This window comes from Thunnus maccoyii, chromosome 4 (assembly GCF_910596095.1).
Source record: "Thunnus maccoyii chromosome 4, fThuMac1.1, whole genome shotgun sequence".
In the NCBI taxonomy this organism is placed as follows: domain Eukaryota; kingdom Metazoa; phylum Chordata; class Actinopteri; order Scombriformes; family Scombridae; genus Thunnus; species Thunnus maccoyii.
Window position 1 is genome coordinate 8,945,289 of NC_056536.1, and position 19,174 is coordinate 8,964,462.

General features: G+C 37.4%; 2 protein-coding genes across 2 annotated transcripts; both read right to left on the reverse strand.

Moving 5' to 3' along the window:
* Nucleotides 1-1,406: 1,406 nt before the first annotated feature.
* LOC121895131 (cell surface glycoprotein CD200 receptor 1-B-like) lies at nt 1,407-4,246 on the reverse strand. The gene is made up of 6 exons (XM_042407984.1): nt 3,948-4,246; nt 3,550-3,606; nt 2,466-2,768; nt 1,805-2,074; nt 1,522-1,626; nt 1,407-1,423 (listed from the first exon to the last, which is right to left on the reverse strand). Exons 1-6 carry the CDS (start codon nt 4,015-4,017, stop codon nt 1,407-1,409), a joined length of 822 nt encoding a protein of 273 aa, XP_042263918.1. The 5' UTR covers nt 4,018-4,246.
* A 4,862-nt stretch (nt 4,247-9,108) lies between these two features.
* LOC121895133 (cell surface glycoprotein CD200 receptor 1-B-like) lies at nt 9,109-12,683 on the reverse strand. Its single transcript, XM_042407989.1, has 6 exons — nt 12,562-12,683; nt 11,086-11,388; nt 10,425-10,694; nt 10,140-10,244; nt 10,002-10,041; nt 9,109-9,902 (listed from the first exon to the last, which is right to left on the reverse strand). The coding sequence occupies exons 1-5, from the start codon at nt 12,629-12,631 to the stop codon at nt 10,025-10,027; spliced, it is 765 nt and encodes a 254-aa protein (XP_042263923.1). The 5' UTR covers nt 12,632-12,683; the 3' UTR covers nt 9,109-9,902; nt 10,002-10,024.
* Nucleotides 12,684-19,174: the final 6,491 nt, after the last annotated feature.

The window sequence follows — 19,174 nt, forward strand, 5'->3', positions numbered from 1 at the left end:
TGCACTAGGCTGTAACACTTTATGATAAGGATATAAATAGTATACTTAGGAAATGATTCATGATGATTTCATGCATAAATTAATACAGGATGTATCATGAATTCCTGTTGCTCACAATGAACACATGATCAAATCACTATGACTTTATGTTATAGTAGTTTACACTTAAAAGTCAATTAATGAATGTTAATTCACGGTTACTTCATATCTTAACTGTTTTTATACCCACAGTTACTGTGAGTATAAGATTGAAGCATTATACAACCTGATCATGTACATTACATCCATCTAGTGCTGCTGGCTTGTAAATGTGGCATAAAGAGCATTCATTGGTTCGTGCAGCAACATGTAGATGTTTGTATCTGACTACCAGTTTGATGAAATAAAGACGCAGCTTCATAGAGGCTGATCAAATGCACAGATATAAAACGCCCTTTACTATAAGTGGAATTCAGCTGATTTGGTAGCATATCAATATCAATATTTATTAATTGACAATCTATTTAATGTTAACCGATCACATAAAGTCATAGTGACTTGATCACTTGGTAACTGTGATCAACAGGAATTCATCCTGCATTAATCCATTCATTAAATCATCATGACTCACATTAGTTGAGCATTAGTTTAGTATATGAGTTGTATTATTATAAAGTGTTGCTCACTAAGCTTCTAAGTATCAGTTTCCCCCTCACACAACTCCAATAATATCCATTATTAACGGCTATTAAATACAGTAGTAAATACTGGAAACACTTACGTAGATTTATGTATTTATTATTAACATTATTTATTTATCTGATGAAGGACTATGTTATGATCTACACCATTAGATGGCAGAAGAGTCTCTTTTTCCAGTTTGATTTCCTAAACAACTAATCAGTTTGTTCAGAGATTGGTTTACAGTCATTGTGAGAATAAATTCAGAAACTCACTATTTATTTAGATTATTATCCTGTGCTGATAATCATCAATTATGTGACAAAAGGTGGATGTTAAACCGAGTGTCTGTCGCCTTTTTGCTGAATGTCAGTCAAGTTTATCAGGACAGAATTCAACTGTGAGGCTCCGTCTCTTGTTTGAAATCTTTCATCTCACTCTTCTCTCTGGTTACTATTTCACCATTTCTCAATTTCATAGCCTTCAGTTTCTCACAGAGTGCCATGTGCATTTAAGTGTGTGTGTGTGTGTGTGTGTGTGTGTGCGATGCAAGTGCAGGATTTTTATGAGTTATAGAGAGTTGACACGTTGAACATAGCTGACGTGTGGCTCCACATCATCTGTCTGGGAGAAGCAGAGAGGTGTCATGAACAAAACTCAACAAAGTGCAGTTAAACACACAGAACTCAAAAATGTTGAGTATGTAACAGAAAGATTACCTACCAGCAGAGATTCGGATTATGTGTCTACCTGCCTGCAACACCTGGAGAAGGGAAAAATACACAAACCAGCTAAATTACTTGACAGAAAAGCTCACAAGTAGTTCATCTAATTAATCATTTATCAAATAAAAATTCTTACCACAGCATCTTAGTTTCTTTTTTGCAAAGAATAAGATTACAGCCAAAACTGCAATGATTATCACAACTATACGGATGCACGTCATAGTAAAATGAGGACGTGTAGCTAAAGAAAAAACAGTAAAGGTTTGTCAGTAATCCACTGGACATCAACACTACACATGACATCTATTTATGAAGTTATTAATAACACTACATATAAAAAAACACCTAGTCAGAAACATAAGCAAACATATTTCTTCTGCGCTAAAAAACAAAGCTTAAACATTTTCTCTTGTCCTGACCTGCTGTGAACTTTGGTACCAAAGTTTTCTCCTCTTCCCAGTACGTGTGTCTGACTGTGCAGCTCAGGGTTTTTGGATCCATGTTCTCAGGGAGTTCCAGGTGGCTTTCTACTGTAAAGAATCCATCTGAGCCAGACCAGGTTTTCAAAGATGATGAATTTTCTAGATGGCTCCAGCTGATGTTGGCAGCAGGTTTTCCTCTTTCAGCTTTGCACACAGCCACCATCTTATTGCCCTTCCACTCTAACCAGGCTGATATACTGGGAGGAGCTGAACCAGTGAAGACAAAACAGGAGACATGAAACTTGCTGAGCGGTTTTCATTTCCTGTATTAAAAGGATTAAAATGTAACCAGGACGTTGTGTCGTGAAACGCATATTGATGTTGGATTATTCACATATCAGTTTTGAGTGTTTTAAGTGTTTTAAGAAACGGTACTGTCCCCCGTTATGTTTGCAACAGAAGACTAAGCAGCAGATATTTCAAACTCTATGTACGTAAAACTAATACAAGCTACATGAGTTGAAGTGTGCAGAATTTTCTGTATTATTAACTCTTATGAGTGGGATTTAAGTGAAATGACCCTTTAACAAGTTACACCTCTTGGCTAGATGATTCTTGCCAGTCAGCTGTCCCAGTGAGGAGAAAAATGAAGTCTTACCTATGATATCCACGTTGATCATATGAGTGTCAGCTCCTCCTGTATAAACCGTGTCACACAGGTAGACCCCAACATCATCATTTGAGAAGTTTGGGATGTGCAGGTATGGAGCTGTGGATGTATTTCGGAGAGACTTGCCATCGTTGCAGGAGTCTTTACTTTGGCCATCATTGCTGAGGGCGATACTGCACTCTTTGTATTTCAACTCTATTTTCCAGAGTACAAAAAACACCTCACTCCTCAGTTCATTGCTGCATGTCAGGCCAACATCACTCCCCAGATTGAAAGATGCATTTCTAACAACTGAAAAAAAGGAAAAGATAGTTGCTTTATTTTTACGCATAATGCTGCAATGATTTAATTATTTGGGTTCATTCTGTCATAAAACAAAATACTAATTACACAGGTCCTAATACACACAAAAAAACAAGAAAAATCAGAAGCAAAAGGATCCAATCCTGCATGAGACACTGACACGCAAAGAAAAAACGTAAAGTTTGATGAAATAAAATAAAATAAAACAAACTTTATGAAACAGGATTTAAACTGGGCTATGACAGTTTACAAATAAATCATACTAGTACTGACAATAAAACTGGAAATATGTTATGAAGCTTTGTCCCATGAAGAAACCTTCATATCATCCCAAAGTGATTAAATGTAATTCAAAATCAAGTCAAACTCACCACCTGTAATCTTTCAAAACGGAGTTATTTTAAGAATAATGAGGCACAGCTAACAACACTCAAATGTGTATTTTAAGAGACACTGAATGATAAGAGGTCTGTAATATTTTTTTCAAATTGGACAAACATTGGACATTTGGCAGCCTCGTCATATTTTATACTAATCGTACAAAATAAACAAAAAATAATGACTGAATCTTTCCTCTTCGGTCATAACTTGTTTCAAAAATATTTTTACATTATTATTCTTGATTTAAACTGAAAATAGATCAAATGTTTGAAATAAGAATTAATGGAAAGGAGAAGGGGAGATAAAAATGCATATTGTTGTGTTCAACCTCCAACATTTTACTCATACTACAAATTAAATGGAGAGAAAAGAGATTAAATGATTTTACCATAAACTTTAGGAGCAGATGAAGAAGTATTGCGCATCAAAGTGCTTTGAGAAGATCCTGAGAAAGTCAAGACAAATCAATTTATTTATGCAGCACATTTAAAAACAACAAATGTTGACTGAAATGTTGCTTTACAGAAAGTTTAAATTATGGGATTATTTGATTGATGATTATAATTTAAAAAAACACCAGAATGATCAAATATAAACATAGAAATAAATATGAGAATATCAGTAAATAAATAAAGTACCACAAATGACACATTCATGCTGAAACTGCAGTTATGTCTGTGTTGTTTTGTATTTAAAAGCCATGTTTTTTATATTAGAGATGTATCCTCTCAAGGCTAAAACAATATTTAATTAAACCATGTGAAAAAAAGAGTACAATGTTCAAACCTGTGTCCAGACCCCATGTTTCACACACCGAGAAGATAATCACAGCAAAAATCCACATCATCTCCCTCATCTCCAATTGTCCTCAGGTTCCTTTGTCAACTTGCTACCACAGTTAGACCAACACCAACTCAGGTCTGCTATTAAATCTTCAGTCCTGTAACGTCTACAGTAACGTCAGTCTCTATATTGTATAGTACTGCTTGTGCTCTCATGTCATTTACCCTACTCGTGCAATTTCACTTTCTCTATTTATATCAAACATAGACTCAGAGTTAAAGCAGGTTCTTAACTCCATCCAGACAAACTGTGAGTCCTTGACACTTCCCCACGTTACATACTTATAAAGGATGTGTGACTAACAGATTTTCACCCAAACACCTTTTTTCTCCCACACAAAACACAAGATGCAAGTCACATGATCACCCTCTTCTTAGAATAAGAGGCAGGAAGCAGTTCTCAACAGTGTCAACCATTTCCTGACATGCAAACCAGGGAATTGAAACTGAAAACCACAACAGGTAAATACAGTTGGTTCTCAAGAAAAGTAGAAGTCACCTCACTAATGGTTAAAAATGACAATTATCAACATAAACCACCATGTTCTGAGCAGACACATTACAAACACTAACAAAACGTAACATATACATCTTGGAACAGTTATAAAACAGCGAACTTAAACTACTCAGTCCAGCACTAGGCCATCAACCCCTCCACATAACTGTCTTAATACCTTATTTTAATGCTATTGAAATAGCTACAGTACTGGCTACTGTGAGGCAAAGACTGTGCAATAGACATTTTCCCCATAAGATATTTTAACAGTAGAAAAAGCACAGGTATAAATAAAATTAATCGCAACTGAATTCCATTTAGCTGCTTCAGTTTCAGGGTCCTGGTATATTGTGCATGCTGGCTCACTGTCATGCTGTCATGACTACTGGGACACTTGAACATAAAGATGCAATATGTAAGAATCGTCAAACACTCCAAATCAATTAGGCAGCATATCACCAGAAAGTTGGAGTGTTACATTATGCTACATTAGTGCTGAATCAATAGTGCATTATCAGTGCTCTGTTAGCTAGCAAAGTAGGTAACTAGGACTTTGACTATGTATGATAGCAATATCATTTCAGTGTTAACATTGAGCTAATGTTTGCTTGAATAAATCTAACCTAGAAGAGGAAGTGCTACCTCTTCGTCCTCTCCATGGATGTATTATAAGAGCTGGATACAAGACTAAAAATGGTGCCCATTCAGTCCTATAGGAATTGCTTGGCTGGTGCATACACCAAAAAAAGTTTCTAGCTTCCAGGTTTGCTTCCGCGTTGTGCAGTCCATTGAATATGCGCAGTAGTGTTCCCCCCACTGGCCCTGCCCGCAAGTTCCCGCTCGGCCCATAGATTTTATATTGTGATGATGTCACGGATTTTGAAATTGGAGGTGTCCTGACATCTCTTTTACAATGGTGGTCTATGGGGAAAATGCTTTTTGGGCCGCAGGGGCTGGGGCTAGCAAGTTCTCAGGCACTTGATAAGCTACTTTGTGTGTGGTTATGATCTGCAAGCTCTGTCTGGAGTTTGTGGTTTATGAGTACATCATGCAATGAGACATCCTGATGTTAAAGCTTTTCCACAACATTGCAAAAACTTCCAGCTGTGACATAATGCTGCTTTAGTCAGTTGTGTTCCTCATATCCAAAAAAAGGTTTAAAAATGTTGATAACACCAACTTTAGGGGAGAGAAAGAAAATACTCACTATGACACATGTGTGAATGTGTGTGTGCACAGTTTCCATTTGATAAAACTGACTTCCTGTTGATGTCAAAGTCAACCTGTTTGATTACCCAAAAATATGTTCTGAGGGGTATAGAGTATCTCATGTGAAAGTAAATGATAGACAAAGAATATTGTCAATGTTTTTATCTGCGGAGCAATCATTTTAAGCTTTTGTCAGGTAAAACACTAATATTTGTGGGAATAAATTAAATAAATGTTAATTGTATAAGTAGAATTTCCTCTCAAATATAAAAATACAGTATTTTGCCACCTCATCAAACTCCAAACTCATTTAACTCATATATACTCATGAATATCTACATATTTCAGATGTTTTCTTACTGTAAGATGAATATTGTGGCTATATACATATAGCTATATATAAGCTATAGCCAAGCACTTTATTATGATTACCTGTGCAATATAATGCATCCAATACAACAGCTCTGCCATAATTTTACATTTACAAAGCTTACACATTTTCAGGTTTTGTTGACATTGTCAGAAAGTTGATAATTCTACTTTATATTTATTATTGAGGTCGTAGCAGGTGGTTGTGGTGTACCGGAGTGTTCCTAAAAATATGGCCCCCTCATGTATGTTAATGGGGTGGACAAAATATTAGGAACACTTCAATATATATGCACTCCAGTACAGGTCCACTAAGTTTAAAAGTAGAATTTATATTAGAGCTTTTGTATTGGATTGCATTAAATTACACATTCTCCTAATAAAGTGATCAGTGACATATATATATATATATATATATATATATATATATATATACATATATACATATATACACACATATATATATATACACACACATATATATATATATATATATATATACATATATATATACAGTACAGACCAAAAGTTTCGACACACCTTCTCATTCAAAGAGTTTTCTTTATTTTCATGACTATGAAAATTGTAGATTCACACTGAAGGCATCAAAACTATGAATTAACACATGTGGAATTATATACTTAACAAAAAAGTGTGAAACAACTGAAAATATGTCTTATATTCTAGTTTCTTCAAAGTAGCCACCTTTTGCTTTGATTACTGCTTCGCACACTCTTGGCATTCTCTTGATGAGCTTCAAGAGGTAGTCACCTGAAATGGTCTTCCAACAGTCTTGAAGGAGTTCCCAGAGATGCTTAGCACTTGTTGGTCCTTTTGCCTTCACTCTGCGGTCCAGCTCACCCCAAACCATCTCGATTGGGTTCAGGTCCGGTGACTGTGGAGGCCAGGTCATCTGGCGCAGCACCCCATCACTCTCCTTCTTGGTCAAATAGCCCTTACACAGCCTGGAGGTGTGTTTGGGGTCATTGTCCTGTTGAAAAATAAATGATGGTCCAACTAAACGCAAACCGGATGGAATAGCATGCCGCTGCAAGATGCTGTGGTAGCAATGCTGGTTCAGTATGCCTTCAATTTGGAATAAATCCCCAACAGTGTCACCAGCAAAGCACCCCCACACCATCACACCTCCTCCTCCATGCTTCACGGTGGGAACCAGGCATGTAGAGTCCATCCGTTCACCTTTTCTGCGTCGCACAAAGACACGGTGGTTGGAACCAAAGATCTCAAATTTGGACTCATCAGACCAAAGCACAGATTTCCACTGGTTTAATGTCCATTCCTTGTGTTCTTTAGCCCAAACAAGTCTCTTCTGCTTGTTGCCTGTCCTTAGCAGTGGTTTCCTAGCAGCTATTCTACCATGAAGGCCTGATTCACACAGTCTCCTCTTAGCAGTTGTTCTAGAGATGTGTCTGCTGCTAGAACTCTGTGTGGCATTGACCTGGTCTCTAATCTGAGCTGCTGTTAACCTGCGATGTCTGAGGCTGGTGACTCGGATGAACTTATCCTCCGCAGCAGAGGTGACTCTTGGTCTTCCTTTCCTGGGGCAGTCCTCATGTGAGCCAGTTTCTTTGTAGCGCTTGATGGTTTTTGCGACTGCACTTGGGGACACTTTCAAAGTTTTCCCAATTTTTCGGACTGACTGACCTTCAGTTCTTAAAGTAATGATGGCCACTCGTTTTTCTTTACTTAGCTGCTTTTTTCTTGCCATAATACAAATTCTAACAGTCTATTCAGTAGGACTATCAGCTGTGTATCCACCTGACTTCTGCACAACACAACTGATGGTCCCAACCCCATTTATAAGGCAAGAAATCCCACTTATTAAACCTGACAGGGCACACCTGTGAAGTGAAAACCATTTCAGGTGACTACCTCTTGAAGCTCATCAAGAGAATGCAGAGTGTGGGCAAAGCAGTAATCAGAGCAAAAGGTGGCTACTTTGAAGAAACTAGAATATAAGGCGTATTTTCAGTTCTTTTACACTTTTTTGTTACGTACATATTTCCACATGTGTTAATTCATAGTTTTGATGCCTTCAGTGTGAATCTACAATGTCAATAGTCATGAAAAGAAAGGAAACTCATTGAATGAGAAGGTGTGTCCAAACTTTTGGTCTGTACTGTATATATATATATATACATATATATACACATATATACAGATGGGTGACAAATTAACGGAAAAACTGGTACAGGTCTGAATGATTGACCCCTACTGTGAGGGGATCTGGTGGCTCTGTTATGCTTTGGGGGGCATTTTGCTGGCATGGTTAGGGTCCACTTGTCCCCTTAGAGGGAAGGGTCACTGCAAACCAATACAAAGTTGTTCTGATTGATTAACTTTATCCTATGATGAAACATTTCTATCCTGATGGGAGTGGTCTCTTCAAGGATGACAATGTCCCCATCCACAGGGCACGAGGAGTCACTGAATGGTTTGATGAGCTAGTGGCTCAGTGAGCTGATGCTAACATGTTGATGGGTATAATGTTTTCTTTGTCTGGGAAAACATTTGAATGTTATGTTGATCTGAATGACTGTGTCCTCATTGTGATCTCATTTTTCCATTTGTTTTATAGTCAGGATAAAGAAGAAAAGGAAAGGTAACAGTACATTTATATTACTATTAAGTATATAAAAACCACACACAGCACAGCATTTAGTATTTATTTAGTATGTATTGACATTTTCTCTTTCAGGGGATTCTGCAGATGATAAAAGCAGCACAAATAATAAGCCCACATCACATCAATGTGAAGTTTATTATTGATGAGCATAAATATTCATTGCTATCAGTACCATGAGTGTGTTGGATAGCTTTTATGATAGAATTGCATACTGGGTGAACATAAGAGTGAGGCCTCTGTTGAAGCTATATGAATCTGTGCAGCTGTTTCACCTGCAGAAAGTCATAGCCGCTAACCACATGCCATACCACACCATATCACACGTTCTATTTGCAGAAGCACTGTATGAAAAAGTAGAATAATTGAAGTGTAACATATGTTTAGGACAGAGGAATTACCATCACACTGTTATAACAGCCTAACGAGGATGTAACATACACCTCTATTGACCACAGCAGCACCAAAGAATCAAGAAGAACCGGAGCTACCACTGATGACAACTGTAACTATGCCACAGTTAATATACCAGCAGCACTTCAACCACAACCTGTATCGTTGATGAACTTGCAGACGATTATGTATTTATGAGGTAAACAGAAACGAGGAAAAGTTCATTTGAGCTTTAATGTGAGACGCAGGACTGGTTTATAATATCACAAACAACAGAAAGTGTCTAATATATTGTGAAGGTGTGCAAGAAGTTTGTAGTTGAACTGCCAATCAAAGCTTAATCCTCAATTAGGAAACGTCCACAAACAACAGCAACTGGTTGTGGAAACATGAAGCCCAGAGCCGTTTCTCTCCTGAACACAACTGTGCCTAACTTTTTATTTGCAGACACATGTCAACAAAATCGGTGTAGTCAGTGTTTTTGCTCCTAAGAACTATCCCACACCAACCAATTATACTATTAAATAGATATTTAAGTTTGAAAACAGCAAGATGAGTAGTTTCACCATTTCTCAATTTCATAGCCTTCAGTTTCTCACAGAGTGCCATGTGCATTTAAGTGTGTGTGTGTGTGTGTGTGTGTGTGTGTGTGTGTGTGTGTGTGTGTGTGTGTGTGTGTGTGTGTGTGTGTGTGTGTGTGTGTGTGTGCGATGCAAGTGCAGGATTTTTATGAGTTATAGAGAGTTGACATGTTGAACATAGCTGACGTGTGGCTCCACATCATCTGTCTGGGAGAAGCAGAGAGGTGTCATGAACAAAACTCAACAAAGTGCAGTTAAACACACAGAACTCAAAAATGTTGAGTATGTAACAGAAAGATTACCTACCAGCAGAGATTTGGATTATGTGTCTACCTGCCTGCAACACCTGGAGAAGGGAAAAATACACAAACCAGCTAAATTACTTGACAGAAAAGCTCACAAGTAGTTCATCTAATTAATCATTTATCAAATGAAAATTCTTACCACAGCATCTTAGTTTCTTTTTTGCAAAGAATAAGATTCCAGCCAAAACTGCAACAATTATCACAACTATACGGATGCACATCATAGTAAAATGAAGACATGTAGCTAAAGAAAAAACAGTAAAGGTTTGTCAGTAATCCACTGGACATCAACACTACACATGACATCTATTTATGAAGTTATTAATACCACTATATATATAAAAAAACACCTAGTCAGAAACATAAGCAAACATATTTCTTCTGCGCTAAAAAACAAAGCTTAAACATTTTCTCTTGTCCTGACCTGCTGTGAACTTTGGTACCAAAGTTTTCTCCTCTTCCCAGTACGGGTATCTGACTGTGCAGCTCAGGTTTTTTGGATCCATGTTTTCAGGGAGTTCCAGGTGGCTTTCTACTGTAAAGAATCCATCTGAGCCAGACCAGGTTTTCAAAGATGATGAATTTTCTAGATGGCTCCAGCTGATGCTGGCAGCAGGTTTTCCTCTTTCAGCTTTGCACACAGCCACCGTCTTATTGCCCTTCCACTCTAACCAGGCTGATATACTGGGAGGAGCTGAACCAGTGAAGACAAAACAGGAGACATGAAACTTGCTGAGCGGTTTTGATTTCCTGTATTAAAAGGATTAAAATGTAACCAGGACGTTGTGTCGTGAAACGCATATTGATGTTGGATTATTCACATATCAGTTTTGAGTGTTTTAAGTGTTTTAAGAAACGGTACTGTCCCCCGTTATGTTTGCAACAGAAGACTAAGCAGCAGATATTTCAAAATCTATGTACGTAAAACTAATACAAGCTACATGAGTTGAAGTGTGCAGAATTTTCTGTATTATTAACTCTTATGAGTGGGATTTAAGTGAAATGACCCTTTAACAAGTTACACCTCTTGGCTAGATGATTCTTGCCAGTCAGCTGTCCCAGTGAGGAGAAAAATGAAGTCTTACCTGTGATTTCCACGTTGATCATATGAACGTCAACTCCTCCTGTATAAATTGTCTCACATCGGTAGACCCCAACATCATCATTTGAGAAGTTTGGGATGTGCAGGTATAGAGCTGTGGATGTATTTTGGAGAGATTTGCCATCGTTGCAGGAGTCTGTACTTTGGCCATCATTGCTGAGGGCGATACTGCACTCTTTGTGTTTCAAGTCTATTTTCCAGAGTACAAACATCAACTCACTCCTCAGTTCATTGCTGCATGTCAGGTTAACATCATTCCCCAGATAGAAAGATGCATTTCTAACAACTGAAAAAAAGGCAAAGATAGTTGATTTATTTTTACACATAATGCTGCAATGATTAAATTATTTGGGTTCATTCTGTCATAAAACAAAATACTAATTACACAGGTCCTAATACACACAAAAAAACATGAAAAATCAGAAGCAAAAGGATCCAATCCTGCATGAGACACTGACACGCAAAGAAAAAAATGTTAAGTTTGATGAAATAAAATAAAATAAAACAAACTTTATGAAACAGGATTTAAACTGGGCTATGACAGTTTACAAATAAATCATACTAGTACTGACAATAAAACTGGAAATATGTTATGAAGCTTTGTCCCATGAAGAAACCTTCATATCATCCCAAAGTGATTAAATGTAATTCAAAATCAAGTCAAACTCACCACCTGTAATCTTTCAAAACGGAGTTATTTTAAGAATAATGAGGCACAGCTAACAACGTGCAACTGTGTATTTTAAGAGACACTGAATGATAAGAGGTCTGTAATATATTTTTCAAACTGGACAAACATTGGACATTTGGCAGCCTCGTCATATTTTATACTAATCATACAAAATAAACAAAAAATAATGACTGAATCTTTCCTCTTCAGTCATAACTTGTTTCAAAAATATTTTTACATTATTATTCTTGATTTAAACTGAAAATAGATCAAATGTTTGAAATAAGAATTAATGGAGAGGAGAAGGGAAGATAAAAATGCATATTGTTGTGTTCAACCTCCAACATTTTACTCATACTGCAAATTAAATGGAGAGAAAAGAGATTAAATGATTTTACCATAAACTTTAGGAGCAGATGAAGAAATATTGGGCATCAAAGTGCTTTGAGAAGATCCCGAGAAAGTCAAGACAAATCAATTTATTTATGCAGCACATTTAAAAACAACAAATGTTGACTGAAGTGCTTTACAGAAAATTTAAATTATGGGATTATTTGATTGATGATTATAATTTAAAAAAACACCAGAATGATCAAATATAAACATAGAAATAAATATGAGAATATCAGTAAATAAATAAAGTACCACAAATGACACATTCATGCTGAAACTGCAGTTATGTCTGTGTTGTTTTGTATTTAAAAGCCATGTTTTTTATATTAGAGATGTATCCTCTCAAGGCTAAAACAATAATTAAACCATGTGAAAAAAAGAGTACAATGTTCAAACCTGTGTCCAGACCCCATGTTTCACACACCGAGAAGATAATCACAGCAAAAATCCACATCATCTCCCTCATCTCCAATTGTCCTCAGGTTCCTTTGTCAACTTGCTACCACAGTTAGACCAACACCAACTCAGGTCTACTATTAAATCTTCAGTCAGATCACTAACAGATTTTCACCCAAACATCTGCCTTTTTTCTCCCACACAAAACACAAGATGTAAGTCACATGATCACCCTCTTCTTAGGATAAGAGGCAGGAAGCAGTTCTCAACAGTGTCAACTGTTTCCTGACATGCAAACCAGGGAATTGAAACTGAAAACCACAACAGGAAAATACAGTTGGTTTTCAAGAAAAGTAGAAGTCACCTCACTAATGGTTAAAAATGACAATTATCAACACAAACCACCATGTTCTGAGCAGACACATTACAAACACTAACAAAACGTAACATATACATCTTGGAACAGTTATAAAACAGCAAACTTAAACTACTCAGTCCAGCACTAGGCCATCAACCCCTCCACATAACTGTCTTAATACCTTATTTTAATGCTATTAAAATAGCTACAGTACTGGCTACTGTGAGGCAAAGACTGTGCAATAGACATTTTCCCCATAAGATATTTTGACAGTAGAAAAAGCACAGGTATAAATAAAATTAATCGCAACTGAATTCCATTTAGCTGCTTCAGTTTCAGGGTCCTGGTATATTGTGCATGCTGGCTCACTGTCACGCTGTCATGACTACTGGGACACTTGAACATAAAGATGCAATATGTAAGAATTGTCAAACACTCCAAATCAATTGGGGGCAGCATATCACCAGAAAGTTGGAGTGTTACATTATGCTATATTAGCGCTGAATCAATAGTGCATTATCAGTGCTCTGTTAGCTAGCAAACTAGGTAACTTGGACTTTGACTAAGTATGATAGCAATATCATTTCAGTGCTAACATTGAGCTAACGTTTGCTTGAATAAATCTAACCTTGAATGGTTTGATGAGTATGAAAATGATGTGAATCATATGCTATCGCCTTCACGGTCACCACATCTCAACCCAGCTGAACACCTATGGGAGATTTTGGACTGACATGTTAGCCAGCGCTCTCTCTCATCAAAACACCAAATGAGGGAATATCTTTTGGAAGAATGGTGTTCATCAGCCTCGGCATTGATTGTACAGTCTCTGAACTCTTCTGGAGGGGGGCCAGCCAAATGTGTGTGCACATGACTGTCAAACTAGGCAGTTCTGATCAAATTTAAATCAAGAATGTGTTACTGAATTGCCTATTTCTCGCCTCAAATGTTTTCAGAAACATATTTTAGTGTACTCTTTAGCTGTAAAGTGAGATTGTTTGTAAAGTGGGTCACCATGTTGAAAACACCAGAGCAAAAACCAAGCACCGCCCAAGAATGTTCATTCTGGATATCAAAATTGTAATTGTGGATATCTGAAATTAAAAGCCCAATACACATGAAAAAGTGACGTAATTTGTCCTAGAAAGAAGGTCATTGTGGGTATCTGAAATCTTTTTTTATTTGACAAGAAAGAATGAATTACAGATATCTGCAGTATATATCCAGTCTCTCATTAAACGTTAAAACAACTTGCCATACTGCTCCAGTCCTTTTGGGTTAGTTTATCAACATTGGTCAACTACATGGGCATTTCACAAAGAACTTAAACTTTGCACATATAAATAGAAGTGACTCTAGTCAGGGATTTAATTAACATATACCAACATTTGTTCTTCCAGCTGACAAGACAAGCCAAAACTATTGCCAGACTATTCAGTTTCATTAATTAAAGGGAGAAAGTTGTGCACCTTTACTGAGGAACAGGCATGAATGCAGACACCAACCATACCATGGAGAGTAGATTCTTAATACCTGCACCTAGCAGACAGATAGACATTTGGTGTTTAAAGATGTAGGTTGTGAATTAATGATAAATGGTCTCCTCTATATTCATTAAAAATTGATTTTGAATTGAAAAATATTATGCTCAAACTTTATTTGCATGTACTCTACATCCTCCACAGGTTCTCATTCCTATCCAGAAGGTGAACAACAGACCATATGTGTGTTTTCATCAAGTCTCAATTATAGAAGAATTTCTTTAAACAGGAAAACTGTGATTCCTAATCTGTTCAAAGGAAAAGGACAAAAGTTAAATTATTATTATTTTTTAACATAATAGTTGCAATGTAAAATGTAAATTCACACCATTATATTAAAAAATACCCCTTGGCTGCACTAAAAGTGTCACCATTAATCAGAAAAGATCTTAACCAGTTTACATTGAAATCAATGGGTTGGAAAACATGGAATTCTTTCTTTTCCCCCAACCGACTCAAAAATTCAACAGGTTGCCATTTGTGCTTTAATACTGCCATTTAGTGGGCGAACACACCACATTAAAGGAATATCAATCAATTTCAATCAATTTTTATTTATATAGGGCCATATCACAACAGAAGTCATCTCAAGGCGCTTTTCACATAGAGCAGGTCAAGACCGTACTCTTTAAGATACAGAGACCCAACAATTCCCCCATGAGCAAGCACTTGGCGACAGCGGTAAGGAAAAACTCCCCTTTAACGGGTAGAAACCTCAAGCAGACCCCGGCTCTTGGTGGGCGGCCATCTGCTTTGACCGGTTGGGTTGAGAGAGAGAAAGAGAGAGGGAAAGAGGGAGGGGGGACAGAAGAACAACAATCATAACAACAACAATAAGTATAAGTATCAATAGCCAGGGAAGGATGCCATCAGGACTGTGAAGGACCGCGAAGGTTCGGCCCGGGACCCAGGTTTTCCTGTGAGATGAGAAAGCACAAAAAACTCTGGGGAAGAAGCAAAGTTAGTGACATGCATTGATGTTACATGAATGCATACAGATGGAGAGGAGGAGGAGGAGAGAGGAGCTCAGTGCATCATGGGAAGTCCCCCAGTAGTCTAGGCCTATAGCAGCATAACTAAGGGCTGATCCAAGGCGAGCCTGGTCGGCCCTAACTATAAGCTTTATCAAAAAGGAAAGTTTTAAGCCTACTCTTAAACATAGAGAGGGTGTCTGCACCCCGGACTGAATCCGGTAGATGGTTCCATAGAAGAGGAGCCTGATAGCTGAAGGCTCTGCCTCCCATTCTACTTTTAAAGACTGTAGGGACCACCAGTAAGCCTGCATACTGGGAGCGCAGTGTTCTAGTGGGATAATACGGTATTATGAGCTCTTCAAGATATGATGGTGCCTGACCATTAAGGGCTTTGTAAGTTAGGAGAAGGATTTTAAATTCTATTCTAGATTTTACAGGAAGCCAATGTAGTGAAGCTAAAATGGGAGAAATGTGGTCTCTTTTTCTAGTTTTAGTCAATACACGTGCAGCTGCATTCTGGACCAGCTGGAGAGTCTTTAGAGACTTGTTAGGGCAGCCTGATAATAAGGAATTGCAATAATCCAGCCTAGAAGTAACAAATGCGTGAACTAGTTTTTCTGCATCTTTTTGGGACAGGATGTGCCTGATTTTTGTGATATTACGTAAGTGAAAAAAGGCAGTCCTTGAGATTCGATTTATGTGGGAGTTAAAGGACATATCCTGATCAAAGATAACTCCCAGATTCCTTACGGGGGTGCTGGAGGCCAGGGTAATGCCATCCAGAGTAGCTTTATCATTAGATAATGTGTTTCTAAGTTGTTTAGGGCCAAGCACAATAACTTCAGTTTTATCTGAATTTAGTAGTAGAAAATTGCAGGTTATCCAGGTCTTTATGTCATCAAGGCATGTTCGGAGCCCGTCCAACTGATTGGGTTCATCTGGCTTCACTGATAAATATAATTGGGTGTCATCTGCGTAACAATGAAAATTTATGGAGTGTTTCCTAATAATATTACCTAAAGGAAGCATATATAAGGTGAATAGAATTGGTCCAAGTACAGAACCTTGTGGAACTCCGTGTCTAACTTTTGCCTTCACGGAGGATTCATCATTAACATGTACAAACTGAAATCGGTCTGATAAATAGGACTTAAACCAGCTTAATGCAGTTCCTTTAATGCCAATTAAATGTTCCAGTCTCTGCAAAAGGATTTGATGGTCAATTGTGTCGAATGCACATAGAATATGTCAAGTATAATACTGTATGCAAGCTGCAAAAATGCAGATGTTAATAATGTCACCATAAATCAATATTATTTCTTAACCTCAATTCACACAAGGTAGGTTGAGTCAGGAATTATTTTCTATCTTGCAATTATTGTAGGGTTTCCCCTCAGAAACTGATCAAGTGGAGGCACCCAATTTTAAAGGCCTTAAGACGTTGAAAATGGACGTGTTAGGGTATTTTCTGTTGTCTTAAGACGTACAAATCTGACGTATTAATGTGAACACCAAACTACACATTGTGATCCAATTCACTTTCCATACAGGTGTGTTCAGATGCGTCCTCGCCAGAGTATGTGACCCTGTTTACACTTGGTTTTAAAATGCGTCTAGGGCGATCGGATCACAAGTGGACAGTGCTAAATACAAAATAAATACAAGCTCTAAGTACAAGATGCATTGAGATCCAATCACTCTTTTGTAATGTAAACACTAATGCGTCACCAGCAAGGACATAACAGGAAAATACCTCATCAATGCAGGACATGGTGGTTGTCTTGGTGACAGTGCGCCAACACTTAATGACTTTTTCCTGCCAATCTGAACAGTTGGAAGCCTGTACATGTAAATTAGTTCTTGAAACATTTTTGTTTACTTAGCTAGCCAAACAAATGTGCAAAACAAATCTGGTGCTTTTCTGGCGACAGACTGACGTAATAACTGTGGGCCCTTGGACGTTCTAACGGAAGCAACGTAGGCAGTAACGTAACAAGTGGTCAGCTGGACACCTTGGAGATACATGATAGACACAGGTGTGAACGGCGATGTGTCTCGGCCTCGTGCATCAGTATCAGATGCTGAGGGACATGACAAAGTGGCGCTATGTGACGTCCTGGGAATGACAACAGGTAAGAGGGACCTGGATTCAGACAAAATGGTGGACATGAAGGCAGACATCTTGTACCTCTGCCTCCACAGTTGTCAGTAAGTCACATGACCTTAGCAGTGGAAGTTGGTCATCTTTGTGTCATTTTTGTGTGAACATTTCCGTTGCACATGTGGCAGAAAAGGCGAGAAGGCGGGAGGACTTTACAGCAGTAAGGTATCAAGTCTATTAAGGATCTTTAAAAGAATTTGTTGGCTTTTCTGAGGTTTTATTCAATGTTGGCTATCAAACTTTAATATATCATACCAAGATGTCTGCCTCTGTCTGCAGCTTGATACCCTTGGAACAGGTTGGTTTGTGAAGTACATACACAATTCAAAAATCCAACTGGCTCAAGATCCATTAATAACACCTCAAACTGAGTTTAGAGGAAGAGAAGAGCCAAACAGGAACTTTTCATTGCACATCTTTAGGATGTGGGCACCTTTTAATGATCTTCATGAGTGTGTGAGATGTGAGCGAGTGTGTGTGTGTGCGAGTGTGATTGTATAAGGGTGAAGAAGACGGAAAAGGTGCTGGAAAGAGCGGGAAAGCAAGATAATTTGAGTGATGCAACATGTTGGACCACATTTCTTCTATTTGTCTGCATAGTGAAAATACTCGGCTCTGTTGGATTTACTCTCTTGGAAAAGCTGACACAATTGTATTCAGACTGTAAATATTTAAATATGTGTTCATTAAAGATGTGTTGAGCTCATTGTGAAATTTAAAAGTATGTTTTCAGATTAGGAAAGAACAAAGAACCCTTTTGTTGGTTGCCTTACAATTCAATAAGCTGGCTCCACACAAAAATAGATCATTCTTTAACAAGATCAATTAGGAGAACTCATTATAATGAAATATATTCATGCTATGACATTTTTATGATAATAACTTATCTTGTTCAATAATCTAAAAAAATGTCTTTGTATAATAACACTAACAATGGCTCCGTTCTATTCAGTGTCCCAGTAAACCACGACAGTATGAACAATACCAGCACCCTGAAACCTGTATTTTAAAAGCTTGTTATATTATCCGTTGTGTCAAATTTTCATCTGAAAAGTAACTAAAGCTGTCAAAGAAATATAGTGGAGTAGAAAGTACAATATTTCCCTCTGAAATGTAGTGGAGTGGAAGTATAAAGTAGCATAATTTAAAAATACTAAGCACCTCAAAATTGTACTTAAGTACAGCACTTGAATAAATGTACGTAGTTACTTTTCACTACTGTGTATGTCAGTCGATAATAACACATACTTATACATAATTATACTATTTGTAATGTGAAAGTGGCCCTTTTCACCTTATACATACATCTGACCTGTTGTAGTCTACAGTCATGCTAGTTGCTCAGTGAGTTGATGCTAACATGTTGATGGGTATAATGTTTTCTTTGTCTGGGAAAACATTTAAATGTTATGTTGATCTGAATGACTGTGTCCTCATTGTGATCTCATTTTTCCATTTGTTTTATAGTCAGAATAAAGAAGAAAAGGAAAGGTAACAGTACATTTATATTACTATTAAGTATATAAAAACCACACACAGCACAGCATTTAGTATTTATTTAGTATGTATTGATATTTTC